The sequence below is a fragment of the Podarcis erhardii genome, assembly GCF_964252035.2.
Source record: "Podarcis erhardii genome assembly, chromosome: 10".
Taxonomy (NCBI): Eukaryota; Metazoa; Chordata; class Lepidosauria; order Squamata; family Lacertidae; genus Podarcis; species Podarcis erhardii.
Genome location: NC_138500.1, coordinates 3,427,236 through 3,440,512, shown reverse-complemented (window position 1 = coordinate 3,440,512; position 13,277 = coordinate 3,427,236). Strand labels below are relative to the sequence as shown.

General features: G+C 46.4%; 1 protein-coding gene across 1 annotated transcript in view; it reads left to right on the top strand.

Annotated features, from left to right (window-relative positions):
* The window catches only part of LOC309351649 (uncharacterized protein), a gene marked incomplete at its 3' end in the record, with an annotated part of 37,497 nt that extends 36,250 nt beyond the window's left edge, over positions 1-1,247 (top strand). The window contains exon 6 of the mRNA XM_081879436.1: positions 1,141-1,247. Within this exon, the coding sequence (XP_081735562.1) occupies positions 1,141-1,247 (107 nt within the window). The remainder of the gene's footprint in view (positions 1-1,140) is intronic.
* Between the last annotated feature and the right edge of the window lie 12,030 nt (positions 1,248-13,277).

The following is a 13,277-nucleotide window of genomic DNA, read 5'->3' as shown; positions in this document are numbered from 1 at the left end:
CTTAGTTATAATGGAAGCCTTAGAACACATCAACGGACTCACACGGGGGAGAAACCATTTAAATGTGTGGAGTGTGGAAAGAGCTTTAGTGATAATGGAAGCCTTAGAACACATCAACGTATTCACACAGGGGAGAAACCATTTAAATGTATGGAATGTGGAAAGCGTTTCAGTCGGAGTGGACACCTCAATATACATCAACGGACACACACAGGAGAGAAACGATTTAAATGCATGGAGTGCGGAAAGAGCTTTAGTTTCAACGCAACCCTTAAAATACATCAACGGACTCACACGGGGGAGAAACCATTTAAATGTATGGAGTGTGGAAAGAGCTTTAGCGATAATGGAAAACTTAGAAAACATCAACGGACCCACTCAGGGGAGAAACCATTTAAATTCATGGAGTGCGGAAAGAGCTTCAGGCAGAATGGACACCTTCGAAAACATCAGCAGATATACAGGGGAGAAACTGTATAAATGTATGGACTGTGGAAGGAGCTGCAGTCAGGGTGGAACCCTTGATTTATGTCAGCAAACTCAAACAGAATACAAACCTTATAAATATCAAGAAAGTAGATAGAGGTTCAGTCCTGGTGGAAATTCTAAATCAACAATTTCATGGACAGGAAGAACTTTAGCAGTTGAAACCCTTCAAACCATCAACAGACTCAAAGAGGAGAAGCAGTTCAAATGAAAAGATTGCAAAAAGTGCTTTATTTTCAAAGGAGTGTTTAAGGAACATACAGAGACTCTCACATGGAAGAACCCATTTAGATGTATGGAGTGTGGGACATCTTTCTCTCACTCCACTCTTTTCTTCACAGAAATGAACTCAGCAGGAAATCAGTCATTAACACATGTTGTGTATGTGAAGTTCTGGTATTTATGTGTAAAACTGTATAGTAATGAAATATAGAAGGCAATGTCAAACATTGTGATTATAATCTAAGATGTAAAGTACCTTTTGATAGAGAAGGGGTTGGGGTTTATCTGGCTTGCTGGTGGTCAGTTAGGATTAGGGCTGGGCGATATATTGTATTGGTTTCTAGACCACATCGTGATAACCTTCCAAAAACAACTGATATGGCAATACATTACAGAGCCGGCAGAAAGCTTTTCTTCGTCATGCCCCTGCAGATGCTGAGTTGCTGACTCCGCCCCCCGCAGACGACAGGAAGCGAAAGACACACATCCTTTGCCCTGTGTCATTCCACCCTCTTTCCTCCCTTGCTCCCTTATGCTGATGTGTGTGCCTGACTTAGATATCCTGTGTGCTGTATTTTTTACTGCTGAAACTGGATTTGCTCTCAGGAGCTAAGTTTTGTGCCTCTCTGGGAAGCCAGCGAGAACTGTATGCTTTGAAAGCTCAGTAAACTATTACTGAAGAAGTCCTGCTGCCTCTGTTTGTGTTTTTGATCTCAGCATGGGAATTACTTTACACGTGGCCCCTACCCCGCCGATACTTGGTTCATGCCCTGGAGTTGCTGTACTTAAGCATGCAAGACGGGTGCATCTGTGTGTGACTGGTTTTTGCACCAAACTCTCTCACCTCCACCACCGCATGATCTCCAAGCACTGCTTCTTCACCAGAATTTCATCCCTGCCCCCTGCACATTCTGAAGAAAACTTAAGATACTGTAATTTAATGGGAGATTGCCCCCCAAGCCTTATTGTAAGCAGGGGAAGGAGGGGCTGCAGGTACCAGGGAAGTCTCCTGGGGGGCCCATCTTCCCTGACAAACCCCATGGGGCAACCCCAGAGCTCCTGCTTATTGTGGGGTTTGGGGAAAATAGTCCTTTTCCATAGTCCCAGAAGTTATTATTCTTCCTGCCAGAGGACCAGTGTGCATATTATTATCATACTGAATTTACTGTGGTTGCTGCTGTTGCTGTCATGGACTAGCTGGGTGAAAGGGGGGGGAGGCACCAGCTGGGGAACCCCCAAGGGAAGAAGGTTCAGAGTCCGGGTCTTGTATGCCCCCAAAGGCTATCAAAACTCCTAGGTCTGGCCAATTAAAGGCTGATATGGGAGCCATTGGGGGCCAGGTCGGTTCTTTCCTTTTCTCCTCTCCTCTGGAAAAGTGCTCTTTCTTTTGGGGTTTGATTACTTCTGCCTCCTCCAGAGTCCACTGCACCATCAGCGAGGTGGAATACTGTCCTTTGAACTTATTTTGGGCTCTCTCTCAGGACTGCTACCCAGGAGTCTGCGTATGCAAACTGCTCTGAACATCCAGGGTGTTTTGTCATGCTTCTAGAGACCTGGTTGCTTAGGTCCAGGTCCTACAAGCCCGGGGGTGGGGCTGTCCACAGGGAGTTCTCACTTGTTTGGGGTTCATCGCTCCACCGTATTTGCATTTGAGCTTGCCAAAATTATTCACCATGCCTTGTAATGGAGTCCATTCCTCCTGTGAGTATGATCTGCCCCCCCCCATTATGCTCTCCTGCTTAAGTTTTACAAAAAGGGGACTCCCTGCCCTTCCAACATGTTGCAGATAAAATAAAAGGTGGGGCGAAAGCCTTTTGAAAAGAGACTGGTGGCCAGCAAGGCTGACAGTGAGAAAGCCTATAGAAAGAAAAAAGACTCATAAATAAATGCCGCCCTCGGCTGCACAGCCTGCCAGTCCTGGGCAGAGAACTCGCAGTTGTGCCAAGGGGGGGAATGAGCCCGATCTCTGCAGCCCCAGCCCTCAGCCGGAGAGGAGCCTTCAAGCAAAACACAAAGTGAGAAAACTTTCCCCTCTTTCCTCACAGCCTTAGTCCATCTTGGCCAAGAAAGAGACAAGAAAATACATAGACATACATAGAGCTGGGAGCCTCTTGTTGCGGGGTCCCCCCCCACAGCTGGCCCTCCAGCCCCAGCTCCCCTGGCTGAGCTGGAGAGAAAAACGTCAATGCAAAGCACACAAAAAGAAAGCTCTTTCCCCAAAAAGTGCAATTTTAACTGCTAGCAAAACACACAGAACAGCCCCCCTTTGCCTGTGTTACGGCAAAATCTGAGTGCGAGGCTGCTCTGCCACCCAGCTCATCGGACTATAAGTCCGCGGGTCCCTGCGGAGGAAAATGAGCTCAGCCGGAGACAGGAGCAAGCTGCAGAAGATCCAAGTTTATTGCGCAACAGGTTCAAGGCGAGATTGAACAACGAGAAAGGAGTGACATGAACTTTTGAAACTCCCTCCATGTCCCAGAATACAGTGCAAAAATACATCCCAGTTACATCACGAATACATTAAGGAAAGGTTCGGTTACACAGATTACATCATGAATACACTAAGGAGAGCTTGGGTTACACAGGATTAACATATGGAGGAGGGAGGGGGGAATATGCAGAGCTGGAGATATGCACAGAAAATACTTCCTGAGTAGGGGGGGGGGGATGAGAAGACAATGGTCCCAAATATGCATAGTCTGCCACCTGACATGGCCTGGAGGAAAGGCTGATCAGAGCGATTTGACAGGATTAGGGTCTTAACACCTTGCTTGAGGGATTTTGGAGGACAGGAGAGGTGCGATGGAGTCCTAGAGAAACTGAGCAAATTGGCACGTTGATTTTCTATGAATTTTATAGATTTTAGTCCCTTTTGACATTGACAATTGGAAATAAATTGATATATTGTAGCGAAGAAGAAGGTGAAGAAGACATGCCCCCCCCCTTCCGTATCACCTGAGACACACACAGAGCCACAGCCCACGGCTCCCTCCATTTCAAGGAATGGGGGTATTTTGCTTGCTGAGGGCAGGAGTCACAATCCTGTCACACTGCGGGGTGTCAGGCTTTTAGGTAAGGGGGTGAGGCTTGGGTGGGCCAGTCCTGTTCACAGTGAATTCTCAGTCCTTTGGGGTTCATCGCTCCACCACCACCCCACTTTCCCACACCTTTTAACTACCCTCTTCCCCAAAGCACCACAACAGTGTTCACACATCCCCCTAGCTGCAAGGCTTTCCTGCGCTTCACCTTGGAAAGTATCAGGATTCAACCCACCATCCCGATGGATTTCTGTCTTGACTCCCCCCCCCCCCCGATTTAACAGGGCAATACCTAAAACACGGACGGATCTAAGCTCGTGGCGTGTGGTGGGTGAGGGAAGGATTTTGCAATATAAACATTGTGGGGGGGACCCCACTTTTGCAGGAGGATTGCCGGGATCAGCCCCTCCTCCACTCTCCTGATTCACAGAAACAAGAGGGGAGGGGAAAACCTTCCTCTCCTCCCCGCCCCCCCAATTCCACCCCTCCTGGCACATCGTTCCCACACCCCGCCACCGCAAACCCCAAATCCCCTCCCCAATATGATGCTCCTCCTCCTCGCCATCTGGCTCCTGCTCTGGGAATGTGGGGGGGGGGTGAGCCCCCCTCCCAAACTGCCTGCTTCTCCCGCAAGTGGAGCTTCTACTCCGGACTACTGCTCTGAGACGTAGCTCTAGGGGCGCGCGCTTTCGGAAAGGGGAGGAGGGGCGGCAGGTAAATCCCCACCCACCCACGTGGATGTTGCAGGAAAGGAAAGGAGAATCGCGAGCGAGGACTAAGAGGTAAAGGGGTCGCGGGGGGAGGCGAGAGAAGGATCCAGAGACCCCCTCCAGCTCCCCAAAGCGCCTTTCGTGCAACTCGATCCCTGCACGCGTTTTCCTTGGACCCTTAGGAAGCCCACCCAGGGGATCCCAACGAAGCCCCCTCGCCCCATTTCCCCGCGCAGGCATCTATGGGGCCCTGTGGGTTCCGCGCCGAGAGAGGTGAGCCATGAAAGGGTTAAGGGGCGTGAGACGCCTGGATAGAGACCCCCCTGTCCCTCCCCTGCTCGTCTTGGGGGGTCCCTCCAGACGGAGAGATGGGGGCGCAGGGCGACGGGTGAGCCCAGTGGCGTAGCGTGGGGGGTGCAGGGGGGGCCGGCCGCACCGGGCGCAACACCTGGGGGTTAGAGTTAGGGGGCGCAAATCCACGGGTTAGGGGGCACAAATCCACGGGTTAGGGGGTGCAAATTACTTGCCTTGCCCTGGGTGCTGACAGCCCACGCTGCGCCACTGGGTGAGCCACGCCAAGGGGGGCCTCTGGGTTCAGGGGAGACTCTGGGACAGAGGGAGGGGATCGAGGAAGTGGGGAGGGGGAGCATCCCTGGGGCAGGGAAAGGCAGGAATGGTGGGGGGGGAGAGAGAGAGCCAGGAAGACCAGTCTTTGGGGACACGTCTCCATCATGGCGCCCACGGGGATTTTCTCGAGGGGCCGCCTTGGATTCTCCCTCCCACCCAGGAATCGGCCACCCCTTCAAAGCTACCAGTGGGATCCCTGGAAAGTGGGGGGTCGTGTCCCCCCACCCTTTCCTTCCTGCAACCTCTATCCTCCTCCCACCCCATAAGCCAGTGTCCTGTCCAGACGGTTGCAGGAATTTATGTATAGGTTGGGGGGGGGGAGTTGCCCCTCCAGCAGATATCATGCACATGCAGCCCACTACCAGAATCAGCACCATCACTTTTGTGACTTGTCCCCAGAAAACACTTCATCACAGTTTATTCCTATTTATTCAAAGGGCCTCTCCTGCACGATACCAAATATAAGAATTCACTGATAAATGTATCTATGTACTGGCTCACTGGGGTAACTTCAGAAATTCCTATATGCATGTGAGCTCAGCTATTCAGCAGCCCCTCTGCCTGAGTGATGATCCCTGGCATCCTGATACCTGAGTGCCAGACAGGTAGCCATTCCAGAAAGAACCAACCCAGATGAAGGCAAAAGAGTGGGATTAACTTGGCTGGGAAACAGGTCAGGGAGGACAATGGCTGGCCAGCCAGGGGTGGGGCAAAGGCCAAAGAAAAGAGGCCGACCCCTTTCTCCAAGCCTCTTTGGGTTCTCTTCCTTCCAGAATCAGGATCCTCAGGAGCGTGTCCTGGCAGCCCAATTAAGGTAAGTTCTGGCCTGATTGGAAGGGGCATGGCCCCTCCACCAGGCTAGGCCACAATTTTGCCCCTTTTCTTTCTGGGCGAGCCCCCAGCTAGTAGGGGGGGGGGGTCTGAATCCCAATTGGAAGGATAATGGTGGAAGAAGCTTTCCTGGTCCTGCACGCAAAAAAGCTCCAGGCACAATATTTCATTAGCTTTGAAGGGGCCATCGGATACTTGGTGGTCTTTTATTCAAAGACAAATACTCTGATTAGTTTTTAATTGATGTATGATATAAACAGCACTTCTGTTTTACATATTGCACATTGGAGAGATTTTGATACACAGGTCTGAGATCATCGCTCCCCCTGAAACTGCTGCGTTAGCAGCACTGTGAGCCTGGACATTGTGTTTGGGGGTCCTGGGCTGCCTAGACCAACAAGAGCCCCTTCTCAGCCTGGCTTATATGGTCCCAAGGAAAGCAGAGCAGTACGTTAGGCACCAGCTTGGTTGCAGGAGTTGCTTGAAGGAGGTGTGCAGGGCACCATCCAACCGTCATAGAAATTACATTTCTGTAGGTTTTCCTCCATAGCATTTTCTTCTCCTGAAGATAACTCAAGAGGACGTGAGTGAGTGCACCAAAGTATTGCAACCAGAGTTTTCCTTCTCAATGAGCTCCTTTCCCTGGTTGACGAGCCCCATCTGCCCTCATTTCCTCTGCAGAATGGGCAGAATCTGCCTCCTTGACTGTGGGATTCACTGTTGTTCTCATCCTCTCCATCCACCAGGGCCTGCCTTCACCTGCAGCAGAATTCCCCAACCCACCAAGGATTTGAGACCCATCAGGTATCCTCAACTGGTTTAGCCGGCTGGTTGAAGGCGTACCTGGGATTGTGGCCCCTGTTCCATGCTGACAGCTTCTGGTAGCCACAGGTGAGAGCTGAGTGGAGGGTGAGGACCAATGGTGTATAAATTAGCCCATAAGGTGCATAACATTTTCCCCACCAAAGGTACTAACGCTCTCCTAACACCCCATGACATCGTATGATTATAATATTTAAGACAGAACAGGAATAAATTCATGTCCACAGAAATAACACAACTTCAGGCCATTCGTGATTCAATATTACATTTTCAAGGTACTACACATTGCAGTAACTACGGTTTATCTATTTACCTTGAATATCCTGCTTTTCAGTGTCATTTTAGGATAGTCCTGCATCAGAAGACGGGCACGAGATCAGACAGCACATCATTCTTTAAAGAATCATGCTGCTTTATGAACATTGATTGAGGATTTAGAAAGTTGCTTTTCAATTACTATCATTTGACATGGCAACTTCATTTCCTAAAAATTGGGAACATGGGTAGGAGGTGAGGGAATGTAGGAGACGTTGAAATAGGAGAAGGTGCTAATGGAGCTTGATGTGCTCTCTTTCCCTTTATTCTCTACATTGAAACCCAACTCTGAAGAAGGAGATGGAGAAGACAGTCAAAACTTCAGGGAACTGTGCACCTTTCGTTTCATTAGGAATAGAAATTAAAATGTGGAATATGCGTCATTGAATGAGCACACATAGTTCACATCAACGACCTCCAACAGGGGAGATACCATTTAAAGCTATGGAGTGTGGAAAGAGCGTTAGCAATAATGGAAAACTTAGAAGACATCAACAGAATACCACAGGAGAGAAACCATATAAATGTATGGAGTGTGGAAAGAGCTTCAGTCACAGTGGACACCTCAATATACATCAACGGATTCACACAGGGGAGAAACCATATAAATGTATGGAGTGTGGAAAAAGCTTTAGTGATAATGGAAACCTTAGAACACATCAACTGATTCACACAGGGGAGAAACCATTTAAATGTATGGAGTGTGGAAAGTGCTTCAGTGAGAATGGAAACCTTAGAACACATCAACGGACTCACACAGGGGGAAAACCATTTAAATGTATGGAGTGTGGCAAGAGCTTCAGTCACAGTGGACACCTCAATATACATCACAACGGACTCACACAGGGGAGAAACCATTTAAATGTGTGGAGTGTGGAAAGTGCTTCACTGAGAATGGAAGCCTTAGAACACATCAACGGACTCACACAGGGGAGAAGCCATTTAAATGTACGGAGTGTGGAAAGTGCTTCACTGAGAATGGAAGCCTTAGAAAACATCAACGGACTCACACCGGGGAGAAACCATATAAATGTATGGACTGCGGAAAGAGCTTTAGTTTCAATGCAACCCTTAGAATACATCAGTGGACTCACACAGGGGAGAAACCATTTAAATGTATGGAGTGTGGCAAGAGCTTCAGTCACAGTGGAGACCTCAATATACATCAACGGACTCACACCGGGGAGAAACCATATAAATGTATGGAATGTGGGAAAAGTTTCAGTCGTAGTGGACACCTCAATATACATCAACAGACACACACAGGGGAGAAACCATTTAAATGTATGGAGTGTGGAAAGAGCTTTAGTGATAATGGAAACCTTAGAACACATCAAGGGACTCACATAGGGGAGAAACCATTTAAATGTATCGAGTGCGGAAAGAGCTTTAGTTTCAATGCAACCCTTAGAATACATCAATGGACTCACACAGGGGAAAAACAATTTAAATGTATGGAGTGTGGCAAGAGCTTCAGTCACAGTGGAGACCTCAATATACATCAACGGACTCACACCGGGGAGAAACCATATAAATGTATGGAATGTGGGAAAAGTTTCAGTCGTAGTGGACACCTCAATATACATCAACAGACACACACAGGGGAGAAACCATTTAAATGTATGGAGTGTGGAAAGTGCTTCACTGAGAATGGAAGCCTTAGAACACATCAACGGACTCACACAGGGGAAAAACCATTTAAATGTATGGAGTGTGGAAAGAGCTTCAGTCACAGTGGACACCTCAATATACATCAACGGACTCACACAGGGGAGAAACCATTTAAATGTATGGAGTGTGGAAAGTGCTTCACTGAGAATGGAAGCCTTAGAACACATCAACGGACTCACACAGGGGAGAAACCATTTAAATGTATGGAGTGTGGAAAGTGCTTCACTGAGAATGGAAGCCTTAGAAAACATCAACGGACTCACATCGGGGAGAAACCATATAAATGTATGGAATGTGGGAAAAGTTTCCGTCGTAGTGGACACCTCAATATACATCAACAGACACACACAGGGGAGAAACCATTTAAATGTATGGAGTGTGGAAAGAGCTTTAGTGATAATGGAAACCTTAGAACACATCAACTGATTCACACAGGGGAGAAACCATTTAAATGTATGGAGTGTGGCAAGAGCTTCAGTCACAGTGGACACCTCAATATACATCAAGGGACTCACACAGGGGAGAAACCTTTTAAATGTATGGAATGTGGAAAGTGCTTCAGTGAGAATGGAAACCTTAGAACACATCAACGGACTCGCACTGGGGAGAAACCATTTAAATGTATGGTGTGTGGAAAGTCCTTCACTGAGAATGGAGGCCTTAGAAAACATCAACGGACTCACACCGGGGAGAAACCATATAAATGTATGGAATGTGGGAAAAGTTTCCGTCGTAGTGGACACCTCAATATACATCAACAGACACACACAGGGGAGAAACCATTTAAATGTATGGAGTGTGGAAAGACCTTTCGTGATAATGGAAACCTTAGAACACATCAACGGACTCACACAGGGGAGAAACCATTTAAATGTATGGAGTGTGGCAAGAGCTTCAGTCACAGTGGACACCTCAATATACATCAAGGGACTCACACAGGGGAGAAACCTTTTAAATGTATGGAATGTGGAAAGTGCTTCAGTGAGAATGGAAACCTTAGAACACATCAACGGACTCGCACTGGGGAGAAACCATTTAAATGTATGGTGTGTGGAAAGTCCTTCACTGAGAATGGAGGCCTTAGAACACATCAACGGACTCGCACTGGGGAGAAACCATTTAAATGTATGGTGTGTGGAAAGTGCTTCACTGAGAATGGAGGCCTTAGAACACATCAACGGACTCACACAGGGGAGAAGCCATTTAAATGTATGGAGTGTGGAAAGTGCTTCACTGAGAATGGAAGCCTTAGAAAACATCAACGGACTCACACCGATACTTGGCTTATGCCCTGGAGTTGCTGTACTCAAGCATGGAAGACGGGTGCATTTGTGTGTGACTGGTTTCTGCACCAAACTCTCTCACCCCCCCCACCGCATGATCTCCAAACACTGCTTCTTCACTAGAACTTCTCCCTGCCTCCTACGCATTCTGAAGAAAACTTAAAATACTGTAATTTAATGGGAGATTTCTTTTTTTAAAAAAAATAGATTTTGATTTTAAAGGTTACAGAAAAAGAGGGGGGGAGAAGAAAAATATAAGTAACAATCATAAAAAACAGAACAACAACCAGACAATACATAAAAAGTACATTAAAAATGCAGAAAAAACAAATGTCATAAAAACCCCGGAAAAAAAGAAAAAAAACAAGTCAAACCTTAACATCACATTATTTTCATTCGCTCACTTCCTTGACCTCCTCACACCTCCCATACTTGTATTCTAGTTCAATTAGATATTTCAGCAAATCCTTTACCTTCATTTTTATCTTAATAATTTTGCATTCACTTCTTTCATGCATGCATTCATTCAATTCATTTTCACTCAATCCTTGTATTTTTCCTGCTAAAACCACATAATTTTATTCCAACATCTTTCTAACATTCTTTAATTTTACAATATTTCTGAGGATAAACTTTAAATTTCTTCCAATCTTCTTCCACCGACTCTTCTCCTTGGTCTCGGATTCTGCCAGTCATCTCAGCCAGTTCCATATTGTCCATCACCTTCATCTGCCATTCTTCCAAGGTGGGTAGATCTTGTGTCTTCCAATACTTTGTGATAAGTATTCTTGCTGCTGTTGTGGCGTACATAAAAAAAGTTCTATCTTTTCTTGGCACCAGTTGGCCCACCATGCCCAGGAGAAAGGCCTCTGGTTTCTTCTGGAAGGTATATTTAAATACCTTTTTCATTTCATTATAGATCATTTCCCAGAAGGTCTTAATCCTTGGGCATGTCCACCAAAGGTGAAAAAATGTGCCTTCAATCTCTTTGCATTTCCAACATTTATTATCGGGCAAATGATAAATTTTCGCAAGCTTGACTGGTGTCATGTACCACCTGTAAATCATTTTCATTATATTCTCTCTTACGGCATTGCATGCCGTAAACTTCATACCTGTGGTCCATAACTGTTCCCAGTCAGCCATCATAATGTTATGTCCAACATCTTGTGCCCATTTAATCATAACAGATTTAACCGTTTCATCCAGTGTATTCCATTTCAACAGCACGTTATACATTCTTTTTTTTATATATAAATTTTTATTGGATTTTCACATTTTATAAAGACATCACACACACACAAAAAGACAAAGACAAAACATGTATAATTTCATATCCTTACTTTCTTTACCCCCTTTCCCTGACTTCCCCCCACCCCCCCAATACATCCCAATTCCAATAATTAGCTCAGCAAGTTCTTGTCCCTCATCCTTAACATATTGTTGTTATTTTTAAACTTAACTCTTTTTACTTGGCCAAATTTTACTTATCCAATTCTCTTATAAACATTAAATCCTTTTTCTAAGGTCGACCTAAATTCCCTTCCACGAATTTCCCCCTTTTTGTATTAAATATAAGTCGTAATGGCCAAACACAAAAATCATAAAATTTTGAAATTCTGTTCTCCCCTCCCTCCCTACCCCGGTTTCCATCCCTTCCCAGACAAATGTCCACAAAAACAGTTCCTAGCCCGGATTCCTCACATCCGAGGCCTTCAAATCTCTGTCAGTCTCTCTCTGCCGGTTTTGTTGGTAGTCCTTTTTGTAGTCCTTTTTCTTGGTCCTTAGGTCTCGAAGGAGTTCTGTCCCAGTCACATCAAATTTTCTTCCATCCAAAATAGTTGAAAGCAGTTGCTGCAAAAGGTCAGTTGATCTCCCATACTCAAAGAGGAAGTCCCAATCATATTTCTTTACTCTTTTAAATTCCAATATTCCAAGTACTCCAGGGGCTTCCTCCTTCATCTTTCTCATCTTTCGCAGATTTGTAATCCATAGATCTTCTTCTTTATTTTCTGACAATATAGGCTTCTGGTCGGTATTTTCCACCTGTACTTTCTCCACTCCTTCTTCCCTCTCCACCAGTTCCAAAAATGTCTCTTCTGGTTCAGCTGCAGGTTTTTTTCCAGTCAAGTCCTTTATGCATTCAGCAGAGTTGCTTGTTTTAGAATTCAAGGTCATAAGTTCTTTGTTCATAGCCATGCTCTGCTCTTGCAAGATTCCCATGAGAAAAAACATTCTTTCTATCTCTGCCAGTAATTTTCCCTCTGCAGCCATTGTAATGTCTCTAGTTCCCCCTAGGGGGATTCCAATTGCTTAATAGCCCTTTTCCAACAATCCGTTACTTTGTTGTTTATTACTACTTTGTTTCCAACCACTTCAATTCAAATATAACACCTTTAGTTCAGAGAGATATTAAGTGATAAAATTCTTAACTTTAATCGCCCGTTTGACAGCTCCTTTGACAGCTGTCAAACTCCTTTTTCTTATTCCTCAGGCTCACGCACAGGACGCTCCCGGGTCCGGGGGGGGGGGGTTTACACAAAGACTTCTAAAATTCCTCTCTTACTCTCCAGCACAAAAACTTCTTCTGTCAAATTCATGAAAATTATCTTTTATCAAAAACCGAAAAAACAATGATCTCTCCACCTTAGTTCTCCGATCCTTGCTTTAGATCGTTTGTAGGTTGGGGGGGGTGCGGACTTCCCTTTAGCACATCCCCCGGTCGTGTCGAATTCAAAGGTAAAAGTTTTAAAGTCCGAATTCCATTCTACTCACGGGTTGTTTGTTTTCCAGTCCAAATTTTGGGAAAAAAGTCAGCGCTCTCCGGCCATGGCTCGCGGCTTCGCTCCCCTGAAGTAGCGGTCTACTCATAGCACCACGCCACTCTCCGTACCCTCTCCGAAGCCTTTAAAAAGGCTCTTCGTGGGTCGGGGAGGGCGCTTAAGGTGCCCGCCGAGTCACCACGTCCGCAGGCTTCCGCGCCTGCGGTTTCTAAGGGTCCCCGCGTCGCCGGTGCAGCAGGACCCGTCTTCAGCAGAGCCGATTCCCTCCGGAGCTCGGAGGGAATCCGCCATTAGCCGATCGCACTAACCCGGAAGACAGCACTTTATACATTCTTGACAAGTTCTTTAATGGGAGATTTCCCCCAAGCCTTATTGCAAGAGGGGGAAGGAGGGGCTGCAAGTACCAGGGAAGTCTCCTGGGGGGCCCATCTTCCCCCACGAACCCCATGGGGCAAACCCAGAGCTCCTGCTTATTCTGGGGTTTGGGGA